This window comes from Poeciliopsis prolifica, unplaced genomic scaffold, assembly GCF_027474105.1.
Source record: "Poeciliopsis prolifica strain line A6 unplaced genomic scaffold, Auburn_PproV2 SCAFFOLD064, whole genome shotgun sequence".
NCBI lineage: Eukaryota > Metazoa > Chordata > Actinopteri > Cyprinodontiformes > Poeciliidae > Poeciliopsis > Poeciliopsis prolifica.
The window spans coordinates 106,699-126,474 of record NW_026562439.1 but is presented as its reverse complement, the minus strand read 5'-3'; the positions used below and the strand labels follow the sequence as shown (position 1 = coordinate 126,474).

The window sequence follows — 19,776 nt, the reverse complement described above, 5'->3', positions numbered from 1 at the left end:
AACAACCTAAGATTTGTTTTTCTGCTCCTTGAGAGCAGAGAGTCGCTGCAGGTTTCAGCAGCCAGATGTGGAGCGGATGGAAGCAGCCGCTGGGGGGATTCCCCTCTCTTCCCTGACACAGTTTCACTCTCCAGCTTCTGCTGCCAATACATCGGTGGGCTTTGATTTTTCCAGGCACAGACACTTGGCACTGCCTTAAACAACAAGGTGCTTGTGACAAACAGCCAAATGTGTTTTTGACGAATCTATAATGCAGGATGTTTACTGTTTTCATTGCCTGTCCTCTGAGAGGCGGCTCAGTAACAAAAGACAGAAGCTGTTTCTCTGCGGATGACGGAAATCTCTCTGTTTTCCATCCTAGCAATATTTATTACCTGACCGGTGGATGCATCTATTTATTATGTTCTTTAATATTAGATCAGATGGCACCTCAGAAAGAAAAAAAGGAATTTGACTCTTCAGATGCGCATATGCTGTGTACACAACCTCATTGATCTTCACTTGAACACGTCCCTCATCCTCTCTGCGCTGCTCCAGACATGAAACGGCAGTAGATTATAGGTGGATGCGGCCCGCCGTGGGAAGCTGGGGAGCAGATAAAAAGGCCGGCCTCTCCTGGGAACCCAGCGCTGTTTTGATGTTGTGTGATAAAGTAGAGGCACAGAGCAAAGAACAGGGGAATCTAACAGTATCGCTATACGTCAGGTTTTTCTGCTCATGAAGTGTCCAAAGTTTGTCCAAAGCCACACTGGGAGGAAAAAGGGATAAAATGAGAATTACAGGATTTCTAAAGCATCTTTCAGTGCGACTTCCTCTGTCGTCGCATAGATTATCTCCGATGTTTGTTCACAAAAATTATGTGCAGTAATTAGTTACATTTACTAGAGACATTTTTTCTTGAAACTACTTTTAGGAATATTTTTACTGTGCTGCACGTTTTACTTTTACTTCAGCAATTTTCCTATGAAGTATTTCTACTCTGGAGTGAAATTTCTGTATTCTCTACCTACTGAATAAAAAACCTGTTTTGTTAAAGTTTTTAACAAAACCGGTCCAAAGCCGGGTCCAAAACCGGGTCCAAAACTGGGTCCAAAACCGGGTCCAAAACCGGGTCTAAAGCCGGGTCCAAAGCCGGGTCCACTGCTGCTAGTCGGTTAGATTTTGGAGAAATAGTTGACTAGCCTCCATGAACACTAGAAAAATAGTAATGTGATAAAATTTAAAGCAACCACAACAAATGGCATGAGAGGCTCCAGACACTGTTGGGCAGAACAAACCGATACTAATGGACCTGCTCTTCCATTCTTAAAGTCCGATCGGCTGCAGGTACAGAAGCTGCTGCGCCTTGAGGAGAAGCAGCTCGTCTGACACCTGTGGTTTAGGAGACTGCTGCATGTTTCTTCTGCACGGCCCATCAAATCAAGAGTTACTGAACATTTACAACAATATTATTGACAAAAGACAAGCTCCTATCGTTCTGAAAAGTTACTTCTGATTAACAAAACTGAGTTGGTTTTGTCTTGTTTCAGGTGTATTGAAGGTATTTGCAGTAGAAACCAGACCAAATTCTTTTTCAGTGTGTAATTTGTCTAAGCATTCAGATCGAACCTGCTGGGTTTTCTGTTGTACCGTTTAACAAATAAAGCGTTTAAGCCGTATCAGTCTTCATTTGTCCTGTCTGCTCCATCGCAGGCAGCCATCCATTGTTTTCTGCTTCACTCCGTATAATTCCTCCTCAGTCTGGGGGCCGAGGCCCTCAAAGCACCTCTCCACCTTGACTAACTTTTCCAAGCGCTCATTAGCAGACTGGCTGAAGTTTGCAGGCTATGAAGCGGGCTGGCAGATTACCCCCCATACAGTAGCACACCTCAGGTAATCACGCTAATGAATTCAAGATTCCTTCCTCCATTTCCCCCACTTACCTTCTCCCTTTCTTCCAGCGTGGCAGGGCGAGGAGCTCCAAGTGCCAAACAACCGGAGTGTTTGTTTGCATAACATTAGAGCTGCATGCTCGCACACTCTGGCAGGGGCCCCGGCTGCAGAACCGACTGGAGGCTTCAGCGAACGCAGGTGGAGCAGGCCGGGCATCACTGGGACCAATTAGAGCAGAGCACAGGTATATTAGCATGTTTGAGTGGAGTGGGGATCCACGGACCTTACCAAACACACAGACACGTTATCACAGCCGGGTGTGTGCTGGCCAGGCGTCTCTGGTGCCACAGCAAGCCGATGACAAATGACCCCGTTTCCTGCCGGGTCAGGACTTTTTTTTTCCTATCAGATTCTGCAAATATTACAGAAACATATAAACACTCAGAAATGAATGGAAATAAGAGAATAGTTGTGTTGCTAGGTAATCTTCCTAGAAAACATTAAAACTTCACAATCTTCAAGCAAATGGTTCAGAATGTAATTACTGACATTCAGGTCAGAAATACTTTATTGATCCCAAAGATTAAAGACGAGCTTTGAAAAAACACAAACCAAGTAAATTTGGTCGAGTTTCTACAGAAACTAACTTTAAGTGACTTTTCAGCAAGATGTGGGATCTTGTTTTAAGTCAATAATACCTTAATATTGATGAAAAAGTATTTGTTCCACTGGCAGATAATTTCATAACAAGACATTTTTCCCATGTTGCAATTGAAACAGTCTGCCGGGTGAAGCTAGCACTTTTAAAAATCAATATTAAGGAATTATTGACTTGAACAGGCTCATATTTCTTGCTGAAAAGTCACCAGGCAAGATTTTGTGTTTTTACTGTTTATGCATAATCGAACAGAAGCTGCGGTCAAATAATCGCTCATTCATTTGGCTCAGACACGAAGAGGAAAAATGACCCCAGCAGCGAATAATCTTGGGCAAAACCTGCAGGATTAACCCTTTATGAGCTGGTATAGATTTACTGGAGCAGGTAAAAACCTTATTAAAACTTTATTAAACTTTATTTTATTTAGAAAACAAGACAAATAACTTTTTGTTGTTCTATGTTTTCATCCTGCAAATATGTTTTTAAAGTTTATCTAAATTCTGTCCCAGATTTTATTAAAATAATTGAAAAGAAAAACCACAAATGTGCCTAAAGGTCAGAAGTTTGATTATGTACTAAATATCAAATGTAAAATTCATTTATTGTTCGGTTTTCTGCAGAAGAAGAAAACATCGGTTTGAGTTTCGAATCCTTTCGATAATTATTCCTCTGAAATGGTCAAATAAACGGCTGGAAATGAATCCAGAGTTGGCAGAAAAACATTTGAGGAACTTTTGATAAAACAAACTTTTAGAAAGTCAGGAAGGAAAGTTCATTTCAGAAAACTAACTCTGGCTTTCAGCGCAGAGCTGCTTTAGTTTGAATTGATCAAAAACGCTCGTCTGTCAGATGTCTGAAACAGGAAATGTGGGGAATAAAAGGCAGACCTCCCAATCACCACTTCATCTGTCAAACATGAGCTCAGCGTTTCCACTGGAGGAACCGGCACAAAGTCATCTATTGATTATTTTATCGCCGACAGAAGAGATGTGCAGAAACATTCTGTCTGTTCTGAATCCTCCAAATTTATCAAAACTCCATGGATGACAGCTTTTGTTCAGCTGGAAGAGCGATCCTCCAGCGACTCCGTCAGGCATCAGCGCACTGCAACCCAAAAGGTCACGGCTGGAGTGGCAGCAGGACGGGCCCGGACCGGCGCCGCCGGCCGTGTTGAAAGGCTTCAGAACCGCCTGAAGGTGCTGCTTCGGCTCTGAGTTATGAGGCAACGTCACGATTTGTTGCTGGGAAGCCCAGAAGGTTGTCGGGCTCAATGTTTAACACGGCGTTGTGCAACAGAACCCGATCAGAACCGACCTTCAAATCAGACAAAAATGGTGTCAAATGTTTGTACAGCTATGATGTTAAAGAGGGAGGATTATGTAAACTTAACTTTTTTGAGCTTTAAATCATGTTTTAATGTTATTTCCTCATCAGTGCTGCTTTGATTATTTCATGCATGTTTGAGAAATCCTTTAACCTCCATTCAGCTGAGCAAAACACCTGGTGGATTTAGATATCGATGACGTCATGAAGGTGGAGCTTCAGAAGGAGCAGGAGCTTCTTAAAGACACGGTGGCCCAATTCCAAGTCAAATTTCTTTTAACTCATATTTTTTATATGAGGCATTTTGTACCTGGAAAACACATCATGCTGCCCTTTAAAGGTATAAATAAATGTCCCAGAGATCTTTAAAGATCAACCTGCCCCAGTGTATTTACAAACTCAAACAAACTTACTGTCCATCAACTGTGCAACAAAAAATTACCAATATAATCACAGCATAATTAATTTATATCAGTTTTGCTGAAATTTATATAAAAACTGTTTCCAAGCAGACTTCAGTGTGAAGCTTACTGAAATAATTTAATAGATGAAACATTTTGTTCATCCAGTTCAAACAAAAGAAATTAATTCTTCAAACTAAAAATAAGTGCAATTATTTGGTTTGAATTACAATATTAAGTTATTCACGATTGAATTGGAATTCAGGAAAAAAAAGTTTAGAAAATTTGTTTAATCAACTTTATAAACTTTAATTTCTGAGTTAAAACCAAAACTATTTTAGTTTTTACTTGCATTTTCAAAGTTTAATCATCTTCAGATGTTTTGCAGTGCAGCAACAGGAAGCTCCAGTTTTATGCTGTTTTTACCTGACCAGGTAAAATTGACTCAACAGATTGGAAACACTTTTATTTGCACATTAAAGTTTAAGATCCGTTTGTCTGATTTCTCCTGAAATAAACTGGCCCAACTAAACTTTCACTTGAATTTTAATTTTTATTGTTTCTGGAGGTTTGGTTTCCAGTTTGTACTGACCGGTTTTTGTGTGCAACATCGTATTTCACCACTAGATGGAGCCAAAGCATCAGAAGTCGCTGCTCAGACTGGACCGACAGGAGACGACGGAAACCAGACCTTCAAAATAAAACCAATCATTTTGAAGCTTTTAAAACAAACTTTTTTCTTTTCTGTTCCTGTCTAGACAAGCTCCACAATTCCTTCAGACACTAAAATTTATGTTAATAAAACGTAATAATTTGATCATCATTTTTAATTTTGTGAAGCAAAATTTTTAAATATTTTTTTGCATTTAGTTTGTTTCTTCTCAACTTAATTTAAACAGAAATTAGTCTAATTATTAACATTTATTTGTTGTAAATTGTATTTTGATAAAACTAGATTTCTATATAAGATTCAAATTGTAAACTGAAAAATGTTATGTTAAAAAATATAATGAAAATATTGTTTAAATAAACATCTTTTATATTTCTAAATAAACTTAAGAATTTTCAAAATTGCATTGAGGTGGTTTTGTGTCTCATTGTATGTTTTACACTGAGGTAATAATACAACCCCATTTACTGTGCTTTCTTTAATTTTTTATTTATTTATTTTTTTCTGTTTTTCTAGAAAACATTTTCCCTGATGGAGAAACTAAAGAGGCAGTATCTTACCAAATGACTACTTAACATTTCTGTAAACACAATTTCCTCCAAATCATCTTTTCTATAACCTCCATATTGTTTCTTTTTTCATACTAAATGTTTTGAACTTTTTGTTATAGAGCTGCATATGGAAGGTCTCCACTAGATGGCGCCACCGTCATCTGGTGGAACCTTCTGAGAAAAGCAGTTGCAGAAAAAAACATTTGACTTTTTTCTTTTTATTTGTAAAACACCTTTTTAAATAAAACAGGTAAAATGCAGCTCGGGCTTTTATTTTGTAATGAATCTTCCTGTCTTTTGAGTTAAATGTGACTTTTTTTCTGTTGATATAATAATTACTCATTTACGTGTCAAACTGAAGGCCTGTGGGCCAAATCCAGGCCGCCAGATGTTTATATGCGGCCATCTAGACTCTAAAACCTTCAAGATTACAGTTGTGTTTTAAAGACTTTATCATTCAAATCATCAGTTTAGTCTGTAAGATACCAGATTACATGAAGTCAAAATAAAAATATTTATTTAAAACATGTGAAATGTCAGAAAAATGTTAATAATTATTTACATATATTTAGTATATTTAGTACACATATATCATAAAAGCCAAAACCTCTACATCCACGTTGAAATGGAATAGGAAGAAGATGAAACTTGTTTAATCCAAATATACATTACACGTATTTTCACTTCTAATTTTTACTCGTCATTTTCTATACCAACCAGTTTCTATACCAACCAGCTGTATGACAGTAAGATAGTCAGACAGGGTGAAAATATATATTTAATATTTCATTTCAAGAGAATAGAGAGAATACAGAAAACATTTTATTGTGACCGTATGAGACAGACTGTGAAAAATATTGTTTTCTTCAAGCGCAAACTAAAAACAACCAATCAGAACCAGGAGGTGGATCTTAATGCTGTCAATCAATCATGTGTGGTGCTGCTCATCCCCAGCTCTCTGCTACGCTGCAGCTAGCGTAGCCTGTTGTGAAAGCTCAGGCTAGGAGGTGGCTTTGTTCTCCTCCATTAGCAAATTGAGGAGTGAATACATGAGAATGATTGACAGCACTAAGACCCTCCTCCTGGTTGTTTTTGCATTTCTTCAGACACAATAGCGGCTCATGGAGAAGATTGATGTTTTTACAGATTATCTGTCTCATTGTCACAACATAGAGACAGTTTTAATAAATATGTAAAGGTTTATAAAAGTTAAATACTGCAGCTTTAATATATTTCCATGCAGCTTCTTTGGCTTTTCTGTCAGTGGTTTTCTGATGAACAGAATAAATTTAAATATCTTTTGCACGAAGCTGCAGCAAAGTTTTCTGTTTCCTCCTGCAGCGGACTGTCGCTGTCCAAGGTGCTGCAGCTGAGGCTTCACCAGTCGTCATCATCTGGAGGCTCCCAGCGGCCTCCCAGTACAACCAGCTGGTGTTTCCCTGCCTCATGCTGGTCATTACAGTCCTCACTCCCAGTCAGGAGTTCTGGTGCCGCTCGGTTCCGACCCTGCTGCCGCTTTAAAGCGAGCATGCTCCGACGTCAGCTCCGTCTCCAGACATGTGGCTTCAGCGTCCAATGGGCTGATCGGGGCTTTACTCAGCCTCTCCCACACAGGAGATCCCTGAGGAGAAGACCAGCGTAGACCGGGGTTCGCCACGACTCACGCAGCCCTCACGCAACCCGCCAGATCCGGTTCGGAGCCAGCAGATTCCCGTCCTCAGAGCCGATTCCCGACCAGAACCACCGCGTTGCAGTCATGTCTGTGGCGGGACTGAAGAAGCAATTCCACAAAGCCACTCAGGTAAGAGGACAAGACGTCCTGTGCTGCGCCGCGGGGCCATCAGTGCGGTGCGGGATATGCGGGATCAATCCGCTGCAGCATTGCGCCAAAAACAGTCATTCATTCGCTGATTCCGCTGCTGGTTCGAGGACATTCCGCTGGTCGTGATCCCGGTTCGGTGCGTCAGGCGGTGCTTTCAGGGACGTCGGTTCCTCCCGGTACCCTTCAGATGACATTCCGCCCAGAAGAACCTCCGGAGCTGCGGCTCCTGGCAGCGGCGGGAAGATGTTCCCTGCGGCCAACCACAGCGGGAACTCCCGGAATGTTACGCAATCAAAAAGTGCGGAAATCCGCTGCTGCGCCCCTGCAGATGCGCGACGTGACCTCTGCGCCCTCTAAACGCGCAGCATCCTCATGATTCCGCTGTTATCAGATGAAGAGGAGGATTCCTCCAGCTGCACTGCTCACAACCATCTCTAGCTGCCATAGATCTACACTATCTGCAGTCTTTTTTTTTTTTTTTTTTGGATGATTTTTTTTTACTCAGATTAAGATGTCAAATCAAAAAATAAAAACCATAATTTGGTAGTAATTTGTTAGCCTGGCCGCTGCTTTCTTATGCAATTCTGCTCCATTCTAATCTCCTTTCTCTGCTCCATCTGGGATTTCTCCCTTTCACTTGGATTATAGCCAGAAGAATCTTAACTGGACCAATCAGCAAGCAGAAGATGTTGTGAAAGATGCTGCTGGTTTTTGTAGGCTGCCTGCAGCTTTAGCATTGGCAGTGAAGGAAGTGAAAAAAGCCATTCAGTCTGTGTTGGTTAGCATTAGCATTAGCATCTTGGTTGTCTAGGCTCTTCTCTCTATGCAGTGAAGGATTGTTGTTAGCAGTGCAGGAGATTTCTGGTAAGCTTCATACGGCTAAACATTAGCAATTGGCAAACAGCTGAAAATACGAAGCAACAGAGCTGATTTGATTTTATGCAACATTGTTTTACGTCTTGACTGTTATTCTTTGTCTTGTTTTTATTCAGCACTTTGGGCAGAAAGATGTGAAGTTCTACAAAAATTTGCTCCAAAGCTTCTCACATTGATTTTCCTTTAAAGTTTAGACTATAACGTTGAAGTGGAGCTGGACGCGATGGTGGCCTGCATGTTTTATACGTTTCCCACGTCCAACCGGTCTGAATCAAATGAATTGTTCATTAGCAGAACCTGAGCTGGGAAAGTAATTCAGCTGCTGGATTCAGCTCAGGTGGAAACAACTCACTGAAGTAAATCAGGCCAAACTTTTCAGTTAGAATCACCAAAATTATTTCTAAATGTCTGACAGTTAGCAGGAACATTTTTTAGAGATTTTATTCCTTTCATATTCAGAAGTTTGCACACATTTGTTCAGTATTAGAGATAATTGTGTTTAAACTTTTTGCTCTTGCTAAGTTTTCTAGGATTTAGAAAAAAGCAACTTCCTGCTTCACAAAGCTGAATGAAAATGGAGCAGTGTTAGATTTTAGCGGTTGTCGGTTTTTCTTTTGTCTCCGGAAAAAGACTACAGACTCACATGTTTATGTTTAGGTTGCATTTACCCAGAATTCCTTGCACTTTCAGCTGTTTCCTGCATTTGGAAAAGTCGCTTCAAACCTGGACTGATTGTGCTGCACTGACTGCAGAATATTTAAAAACGGTTTTTGATTTGTGAAGCTCCTATTTGCATTATTTGTTGTTATATACTTTTTTAGTTTTCTGTTTTCACTTATTTTTAACATCTTCACTGTGATCTGGTTCACATTTTTTTAAAGTGCTAATATGGCCCTTAATTTAAGTTTCACAAATCAAAGGGTTGGTTTGCAGCTGGAGAGGTTGCAATGTTATGTACATGGAAAAAAAAGCCCTACTGAAGTTTCACAAATCAAATAAAGTTTTTGCGAGTCACACATTTGGTTTTAAATATTCTGCAACCTGTGCAGAATAATCTAGTCCAGATTAGATGCGTAATCATAGCAAAAAATGACCGGCGTTGCACTTTAGTCATTTCCTGGTTGGAGTGAACCCTGATGTGGTTCGATGTCAAAACAGGAAGTGGACTACAGCAAAGGGAATTCTGGGTAAATGCAACCAAAACAAACGCGTTTGTGTGAGAAATGGCTCTTCAATCTTTTACCAAAGACGGAACAGAAAAATCCTCCAGCCACTAAAATTCAGCATTGCTCCATTTTCCATTTTGTAAAGCAGGAAGTTGTGCTCAGTGTCTTCTTCAGAGGTTTTCATGTCATTTCCTTCAGTGGTTTGTGGTGCAGCGCCCCCACAGGTGAGGAGGGGAACAGGTTTTTCAAAGCGTTTGGTTGGTTCAACTGAGTGCAGTGAAAAAACAAACCGCAATAGCTGGAAATGTAACAAATATGGCAACTTGGTCCAAAATCAAATAGAGTTTATCGAATGTAAAAACACACCAAGATTTTTAGGCGGACCAGACATCACAACCCATTAGAGAGTAACTTTTACAGTTGTTTTGGCTGCATTTACCCAGAATGCCCTGCACTGTGGTCCACTTCCTGCTTTTAGATCAGTCTCCAGACCACTTGGCGTTCAGATGAGCATTGGAACTGCTCCAGAGTTCACTTCAATAAAACCGACCCAGGTTTGTCGGCAGAGCAGATTCATTGTTTTGGTCTGCATCAGAGTTTGATGGTCCAAAACGTCCCCAAACGAACCGGACGTTTTAGACAAACGGACTGGACTTCAATTAAAGCGGACTAAACTGGGCCCGTGTGAATTCAGCATAAATTAAGGCAGTTTGACGTCTTGGAAGGAAAATGGAGCAAAACTAAAGCGATTTAAGACTTTTGCACAGCTGACCAGCATCTCTGCCCTCCTATAGCAGATCTTAGTGACAGTGGCAGATCTCTGCTTGCGGCTGTGATCCGTTTCTGGGGCTGCTGATTCTCTGCGGGGCGGTTCTGATTCGGTCCTGGTGAGTCAGAGCGGCGCTGACGGTCGGCTTCGGGCCGACACGAGCCAAACGCCTCCCGGTTGAGTCACACACACTCCTCCGCTTCAGCACGTTTACAAATGGCCGTCTGCTCCATCCCGGCTGAGCGGCTCAACCTGAACCTGGAGATCTCGCCACTGATCAACGCGTCTGCAGGTCTTTCTCTCCTGAGGCTTCAGGAAGAAAACGGCTCCAGACTGAAGCTGTGAAACATTTCTCAGAAGGTTTTGTTGTGCTGAAGCCTGAAATAAGGAGCAGAAATAAATCCAAACATTTGCAAGTAATTTCTCACTTTGAACAAAGAGCTGGTTGTGGAAACCGGAGGAGGCGTCGGATAGCAGCACAGATTGTGTTAATGGTCGCCTGTCGGCCCTGCAGATGTTTCTCTGCAGCTTCATGTCTGCTTCTGTCTGGGAGATTTAGTGCATTCAGAGAGCAGCGATGTGCGTTTTCTTTTTGGTTTCTCCTGCAATCTGCTCCTCAAACGTTACCAACCCCCATTCATTACACACACACACACACACACACACACACACACACACACACACACACACACACACACGACAGAATGCTCTCCTCAGGCTGCCAATCCAAGGACACATTCAGCTGCAGCTTCTTCTTCTTGAAAATATTTTCCAGGAAACAGAATCCAACATGGCGGAATCAGGATTCTGATCCTCCAAATGGATTTCTGCTGGAAACTTTACTGAGCAGCACAAACATGCAGGAGAAATAAGGTTTTAGACGCTTTAGTCATTTTCTCATCATAAGAAGATGATGAGAAAATTAAAAGATAAAAAAATTACAACTTTATTTCGAGAATAGAGTTGTAGTTTTGCGATACGAAAACATGTTAAGGCCAAAGGAAAACCTGGAGTAAATTTCTGCCAAATGACTCAAATTTTGAGTTTCAATAGTGAAACATTTTCAACTTTTCAAACTCATAAATTTCACATTCTTCAACCATCATAAAGCTTTATTCACCTTTCCAGTGTGGATTGTAGACGCTCACGTTAGCATTAGCATCTGTGCTGCTGCTACTTGTTTAGCATTCAGATGCTATTTTATTAAAAATGAAATAAAATTACAATAGAATTTTTAGAGTTGATGAAATTGATCAATCATGCTTAGCTAATTAAATTCCCGGTTCTGTTTAAATCCTCCTCCCAGTCTTGTGTGATTCTGTTTTGAGCATCATTCTTGGCAGCAAGTGGACTCCATATGGCCGCATGTTTTCCTCTTCATTACCGACCGTTGTCTTTCAGAGATTAAATGATTGCGCCAGACTCATTGATTTGGTGATTTACTGCTAATTCAAAACAAATCTCTCCTCATTTTCTCAATCTTGTGATCTGGTTTCACCGCAGAAACACAAAACCTTAGTCTAGCTTATGGTGCAAATATCTTTGTTCAGCAGAAATAAGAAATGTAAACTTACAAGTAACTAAGCAAGATGTAAGATCCTGTTTTAAGTAATTCATTCCTTAATATTGATGAAAAAGTTCTAGTTCCATTGACAGATAAATTCACATTAAACAGGACATGTTTCTCATGTCAAAGTGAAATAATCTGCCAGAGGAGCTAGCAGATTATTAATTAATTGATTATTAGCTAATATATCTTGCTAGAAGGTTATCTATAAGTTATTTTCGTCTTATTCAGCTGTATTATTTTTACTAGAGCAGAAGTATTTGGTGAGATTTGGAGTTTTTGCAGAGAATAGAGTGTTTTTGTAGCCGTTTCTTTATGTGACCCGCGGAACCAAACGAGCCGTCTGGACCCGGCTGCTACCTGTAGGAGTGTGATTGGCTGCTGGGACACACACCTGTCTGCAGACATGAGGCACATCTTTATTTCTGTGAAGAGCTCCTGCTGCAGTGATCTTATGTTTTCCACTGAGCCGAGGTTTGACACAAGCTTTCCCACGATGTGCACTGAATACTAACATCAGCAGCTTTTTAATTCCTTCAGAAGCTCCTTTAAAAGCAAATCAGCTAAAGTCTCCTTAAATATTTAAATCTTGATTTATTGGTCCTGTTTTCTCATTGATTTGTGGGAAAAGCGGTTTCTATTGGACATGTTGGTCTAAATGTGGATGGGTGTGTGTCCACGCGACCCCCGGGGCGGCGGCGGCGTCCCTGGATGTGGCCGCGGCCTGCGGGGCGGCAGATTGCGAGTGTGTGACTCATCCAGGCTGGATCGTTGCTGGGGCCACTGCAGTGCAGAGTGGAACGCATCCAGCTGGGAGATAACAGATGGGCGGGAAGGACCAAGAGCGGCGCTACGAGCCGAGAAGTGAGATAAGGAGAAGATGAGAAGCAGGCAGGAGCAGGTAGGAAGGATTTAAAGAGCGAGAGGATCAGAGGATCTCCAGGGATTTACGCTCCTGCACAACCTTCCAGAAATCTCTCTCTGCTGCTGGAGAGTAAAATCAGAACACTTTTAATTCATGAGTTCTCTAGCTCATGAATTATTGCATCATTCCTAAAACATGACTCAAAATGTTGCAATCAAGAAAAACAGCAGAAATTCAGAGTTTTATTAAGTGTTTTTATCCAGTTTCTAGTGCAAATATCTACAAAACTAACCAACAAGTAACTTCTGCAACATATGAGGGCTTGTTTTCAGGCAACAATTCCTTAATATTGATGGAAAAAGTGCTAGTTAAAAGTGGAACTACTAATCTTTCATCAATATTAAGGAATTATTGACATAAAGATGCAGAATGTAACTTTTACAAAAACATGTTTTTAAAACTCATCATACTTTTTGTCAGATAATCTATGGAAATAAATCCTTCTTGAACTGCCATCTGAAGAAATGCTTCGCTTCTGTCAAAGCAACAGCCAGGAGAAGGGTCTCAGCGCTGTCAATCACCCTAATGTAGTCGCTGCTAAATGTGCTATTGGCAGTGAAACAACTTACCATTATAGAAAAAACGTTTATCCGCCGTCATCGGTGGCTTTGCTAACTAGCCTTAGCACTGGTTGTTTGTTTCTGACTAGTGTATTTCTGGAGGAGGTACTGGGAGCACTGGGAGAAGGCAGAGGAGATTAATCTATTCACAGATTCTGTCATAATGACAACTAACAAAAACATATAAATACAAACGTTGTGTACTGCAGCTTCCTATTCATCACTGAAAAGTTACTCATAAGTTAGTTTTGTCTTATTTCAAAAGCTTTCAGGTATTTTCAGAAGAAACTAGAACAAAAATTCTTGATTTTATGTTTTTGCTGTGAACTTTTTCCATTTTAGTTGTGCAGCTCAGACTCATCCATCAGGTCATTTTTCTTAAAAACATATTTCCATCCCATCACTGAGAAGGTCAGAAAAATGATCAAACTGGGAACTTGGAAGCATTTAAACTATGGGCTCCAGTTTGAGCCCCAGTTTTACAGATTTTACAGATTCTTAAACACCAAATCAAAGAAGTGAATGCTGTTTTCTGCAAACTGTAGCAGTCAGGGCGAGTCTAACTGCAGCACTGCAGTAAAACTACACTGGATGGGGTCCAGCAGAAGAGCTGCAGGCCTGAACTCCCCTTTACTCAGTCAGGAAAGAACCAGTTTGGAAACGGCTGTCGATGTAGATACCTCTGGATTCTGGTTGGTAAAGAGCCGGTTGTGCTTCCTGTTACAGAGACATTTTAAGGACAGACATTCTGTAAGGAGGTCATGTAGGTTTATCGTTATGGTGGCAACGTCTGGGTGTAAGGCACGGCGGTGGCAGTATCAGCATATGTAGATCGTTTTTAACAGCCTTTCAGCTGCTGTCATTAGCTCAACATCTTTTATGAGAATTCATGAGAGGTTTATGGATGATACTTTTTCACCAAAAGACTAAAAGTGATGCTGGATGGAAATTAGCATTTCTATTCGTGGGAATATCCAGTGGTAAGCATCACTAAATAAAATCAAAAGTTAGCTGTGCTAATTATAAGTTCTGCTAATGCCAACGCGCTAAAGCAATATAATACTTAGCACTTTAGCATCAACTTCTACTAACTTCAACCATGTGTCACAAGGAGAACATGAAGATGCTCTCAAAACATCAAATTCATATTTTTTAATCTTTTCCAGACATTTTTATTAAAAAGAGAGAGAGAGAGAACTTTTTTTTTCTGGAGAAATTAATTTAGGAGAAGCTAAAAGATCGATCTCACGCCTGAGGCTGAAACTGTCGCGTTCAAACAAAGCAGCAGGGAGCAACTGATTGGCCAGGATGAGGAATGAAGCGTCTCTGAGCTTCAGACTCTCAAAAAGCTTAATTTGCTTCTGTGGATCCAGGCTCAGTTGGTGGGAGAGAGGATTTAATCAAGTCTAAGTTGCTTCTGTGAAAGAAAAGTCTAAAACCATTGTGTCAAAGTCTGGCTGTCTGGAAGCAAATGTTAAAGATTAAGGGGTGAATACTCAGCAGATAACGCTGTAATTTTTGTGAAACCAAGTTGAACACGGGGTTTTATTTTTGCAGGATCCGTTTCAAAGAGGTTTTCTGGTGCATCAAGTTTTCCGTGTTTTTCTGGGGGCTTAAAGACAGACGGAGCCTGAATTGGTCCTATTATTAGCTCCTCCTGTGGTTTGATGCTGTCGGCATGTTTTGAGTGAGAGCAGCGAAGGAGTAAATTCATTTAATGTCGCGTTCAGAGGACGAATGTTTAACCAGTGTCATATTTAAAGATCCGTCTTAGCGAACGATCTGGGGAGGTTTCTGTTTGGTTTGACCACAAAAAAACAAAAAGAAGAAGAAGAAGCTGCTCTTTATTTTCTGCAGGTTTTCCTCTCTGTTAGCATCAGTATTCAGGCCGAGGTTGATGTTTTATTCACTGCTTATATATTTCACATTCTGAGCATCAACCACTGCAGGAGGGATGAGCGATGACTCAATGCTGGGGAAACCATCAGCTGCAGGAGGTCGGCCATGACACGTGTAATTAATCGTTTGCTAACAATAGACGATTATTTAGAAGCTAAGTGGCTTTGCTGTTAGCGTTTTGCATGAAGACATGATTTACTGGTGATGTGCTGCGAGTTTTGCTGAAGGTCATTTTTCCTTTTATTCCACAGAAATGGTGAAAACAACAATAAGAGTAAATGAGACCACAGTAATCTCTCTCGGTCCTGCATTTCTACCTCAGGGACGTTCAGGTCGTTTTTATCTTTCGCTTCATCTGAAAACCAGAATCCGGCTGTAAAATCTCCTCATTCAGATTCACACCTACTGCCGGCTTTTGTTTCTGCCTGTGATGAAGCGTAATTGCATATTTTGTGAATTCAGAAGCTCTAAAACCTGAGAGAGACAGAGAGGTGTTATTTGGTAAACCAAACAAACGCTTTTAATCACATATCAGCAACTATACTTTACAGGAAAGTCGATTTTTTCCTCCATCATCTCTAAACTGGATCTTCTAACCCAGTGATGTCTAAACCTTTAGTATCAGGAGCCAAAATGAGCAAAAATATTGTGAATTCTTGGCTCCTTATCTGCACAACAATATACTAAACTAATCATAATTTTAAGTAAGAATAGACATTAAGTCTGGTGCTAAAGGCTTCCCTTGTTTTCATATTTATCACTTTGTATTAAAACTCAAATGTTTGTGTGAAACATTCAGTCTGTGTAGGAGGGAATAAACGAGGAGAAAAGTTGGATTGGACGTGAGAGGAGGAGGAACTGGAGGAAAGGGCAGAGAGGAAGAGGAGGCGCCATGTGTTCAGTCTGTAGTTTGGTTCATGTTGGGACAGTTTGGAGGGCAGATTGAGCAGATTCATGTGATGTGAGCAGACATGTTGTGTGTTTGGCTGTCTGATCCGCCCCTCGGTGAGCCCAATCGCCCTCGGACGCCGTCCTCCGACCGGCTGCAGAGGCAAAACGGCTCGGCGGGGATTATAGTCCGATTAATCCCGGCGCAGTGACTTTGCATCATATCGGAGCCGAGCGTGAGTCAGAACCGGAGCGATGCAGCTGTAATCTGGAAAACGTGCTGCATGTGCAGGACGAGGCGGACAGATGCGCCATGTGACGCAGTCGGAGATGCGAGGCTTTAGTCTGACTTTTATTTTTAGTTCCACTCATCTGGGAGTTTTGTCTCATCAGAGCTGGTAAAGGGCCCAAAACACTGACTCACGTAAAAGTGAAAAATAGCTGTCAGAAAAAATAACTCAAGTTAAAGTAAGAAGTACAGCATAGCAGAAATACTCCTAAGAGTATTTTTAATTTTTCAAAAAGTTACTCCAGTAAATGTAAGTAGTCGCTGCGCGGCTGTGATGTGCAGCGCTGGTATGTCACTCGATGGATGCACCATGTGTGAGTCGCTGTTTAATCTCGGTGCAGCTGCACGTTAGTCACCTTCATGACTTGTAATCTGCGCCTCGGGCTGGATGGGGAGCAGATATTTTTATAACACTCAGACTTAACATGACAAGTCAGACACCAGGAATACAAGGCCACTAGAAACCAACCAATAAGACTTTTTATCACCATGTTGGTCAGTTGGTCCAAGATACAAATTTCTTTTTACTATATATGCATTTCTGGATTATGCCAGATTAGAAATTATTTCAGGGTAGTGAACCTTTAAAGGGGAAACAAGGCGGATTTACCAAGGCGGATTTACCAAATATCTGGTATTTCTGGAGTTTCCAGTTTGTGAGACAATTGAATCTTGATTGATCCTGAACATCCTGACTGGTTTCATTTCATCTGATGGGTCACTTTGGGTTTTCTTTCAGATCTTAAAGGCAGTAAGTTCATGTTTTATGGTGTCTATGCGTATCAACCACTGCAAATCCCAGCCTCATTGCCTAGCACATTTGGTCAGCTGGTTTTACAATGGCTGCTGGAGAAGACAAATGTTTTGCTCCCATCCAGAAACCACATTGCTGAATTCTTGTTGGTTGTTCAGGAGGCTCCACTTCTGCTTTTCAAACAGTTGTGTAACTGCACATCTGTTTGCAGTCATTTTTCAGGTGTGAATGTAAACGCTGAGTTGGGGGAGCTGAGCCAGCAGCAGTTTATGTGGCTTTAAAGTGACAGAGCCCTAAAACAACTCATTCTGAAAGGAGCTCAAAATGAACTAAAACTTCATTATTTAAGAATAATTCTGTGCAAAACGCTCAAGAACAAGTTCAAGGCTATACTAAACTATTCAAAGAATTGTAGTTGGTCACTGTTAAGAAAACCTTTTCTACTCTTGATGTTGAAATACTTTTAGAAATGGCACTAGAAGACCTTTGTAACTTTTCCTAAATCTTCCTCAGGTCGTTATGTTGTCCTGGATCCAAACTGATCCAATAAATTCAGTCAAATGAAAATGTAGTTAGTGAAAGAGAAACTGCCTGCTGCAGCAAATCATAAGCACTAATGAGAAGTTTGGGAAGCTGACCGGCTTTGTTGATATGAAGCTGAATGACTTTCTAGGAACCAGTTAAAAATTAAGCCTGTTTAACTTTTAACAATGAAAAGAAAGAAATCTACAATAAATGTTACGTTTCGCCAAATTGTTCCACGGTGGAAACAACAGATCAAATAAAGCTTTAAAAAACTAAAAGTATTGACTTTGCAGCTGCTGCTGATGGACAGGCAGAAAAACAACAGATGAAAATAAAACTGTGTGTAAAAAATATCAAATAATACAACAATCATAACGATTCTTATTACATCGGTTTTAAAGCATGATGTTCCCTTTCATTCTTTTAGGCTGTTATTTCCCCGTTTATATTCCTAACTTCATCACATGAACCGGATCCCTATGAACCACGTGAGGAGCAGGATTCTCCCAACCTGCACACATCCGATGTATAAATCATGTTAAAACACTTAGAGGATGCGTGTTTCTAGACTGCAGTCCATAAATTATTGATCTGACCTACTTTGACTGAGCTGATAAAGCCTCTAAAGTGAAACCTCTCAGGCGTAATGAAGGGAACCAGGCCTGACACTCATTTACACGTTACAGCCTGGCGGTTCGGAGGATTCAGTGATGCTGCTGTTTCCTGATGATGGAGTCTCCAAACACGCTGAATCCATTTTCTATAAAATAACGTCTTCATTATTGACAGGCAAGATCACAAAGGGGTTTGTTAGCCGAGGGCTGAAACTGTTAATGGGATTAATGGTGATGAAGTCATGAGTAATCAACTAATTTAGTGATCAATAAATTAACTGAACTTCTCAAAAAAGGCCATTTGCTGAAAAAAAAACCCTCTTTTTTTAATCTTTATAATGATAGCCGCTCAAACGTAAAGTTTTTACACCACATCTAGATTGAGTTGAAGGAGCTGTTTGACCTTTGATGACCTCTGGAAACATTTAATAATATCTTTAAAATAACAGCGGCACAAACTAAAACATTTGACACCATTAAAGTTTAATTTGAAGACTCTACTCACTTCTTAAATGTCTGATTTTTGCGCGGCAGAGCTTCTGCTTCCGGGTGAGGAGACGTCGCTCAGGGGAAACCGACCAATCAGAGCAGCCTGAGCATAAAGCTTCATGTCTCTGAACTCATTCCACCTTTAAGTTACTTCTCATGTTCAGTTTACCATAAGAGCTAAAACAAACTCACCATTTTGAAGGTGTGAGTGTTTCTGATAATATTTGTTTTGCGTGTGAAATGTTGGGCGATTCTTATCAGTATTCTGGGAGTCGTTACCTTTCCGTCCCTTTTCTGTCCCCATTACTGGCAGGAAATCTAATCAAAGCCGACGCTGCAGAGGAGCAGATAGTCAATATGAGATACAGAAGATGTCGACTGCTGACGCTTTTCAATTTCCCCCTTGTTTACTGGGTCATTCCAGCTCGTGCTGGTGTTAACTTTATTTTTTGCTGTGCAGTGGGACTGAATGTTTGTCTGAATTCACTATTGATTTCAGTAGAACGGAGCCAGTAACTGTTTTTTTCCTTCTTCATAGTAGTTTTAGCTTTTAGCTTTGAGTCAGACATTAATCCCCATCAGTAACGGCGATAAATGAGTTTCAGGCAGCGCCGTTCAGGAAAATCTGTTTCCTTCAGCTGTTAAACACCTTCTGGTCCATTTTTCTGTTTCTGCAGGGAAACTGTGCTTTAGCTTTTCATAATGCGTTTGTTTCATTTCACTCATTTCTCCTTTGTGACGGGTTTAGATGTTAAAACGGCTCAGCTGAGCCCTGAAACACTTTTGTGCTCAGTTTACAAACACAAACAGAAATCTGATTTTTTTTTTTTTATCTGTTGTTTTCCAAAATGACTTTCATCCAATCTGTTAGATTGTTTGCTATCTTGAATGGAATAATTTTTGGTGGTTATATCAATAAATCTGTCTATAAATTTAAATTTTAACCTCAAAGGTCAAAGTTTTCTTCACTCACTGTTTACATAAAAAATTACGTAAATCTTTGTTTATTTTCAAAGAATTCTGAAAAAAAAACACAATTTTGCAATCGCAGCGTTTCAGTTAAATAAGAAATGTAATTAAAATCACATTAGAATATGTTTGTTCAGTCGGTAACTCTTAAGAAAATTCTCCAACTACTTCCTGTTTTCTTTGTCGTTT

General features: G+C 40.5%; 1 protein-coding gene and 1 long non-coding RNA gene across 5 annotated transcripts in view; one reads left to right on the top strand and one right to left on the bottom strand.

The window, feature by feature from the left end:
• The first annotated feature begins 7,076 nt into the window (after positions 1-7,076).
• The window catches only part of LOC129351085 (endophilin-A1-like), a 34,486-nt gene continuing 21,786 nt past the window's right edge, over positions 7,077-19,776 (top strand). For all 4 annotated transcript variants that reach the window (XM_055019875.1, XM_055019874.1, XM_055019873.1 and 1 more), the window contains exon 1: positions 7,077-7,276. In XM_055019875.1, the coding sequence (XP_054875850.1) occupies positions 7,232-7,276 (45 nt within the window). In that variant the 5' untranslated portion in view covers positions 7,077-7,231. The remainder of the gene's footprint in view (positions 7,277-19,776) is intronic.
• LOC129351086 (uncharacterized) overlaps positions 10,459-19,776 on the bottom strand; it is a 59,609-nt gene continuing 50,291 nt past the window's right edge. Inside the window, exon 4 of the long non-coding RNA XR_008604692.1 lies at positions 10,459-10,486. This is a non-coding gene — a long non-coding RNA (uncharacterized LOC129351086). The remainder of the gene's footprint in view (positions 10,487-19,776) is intronic.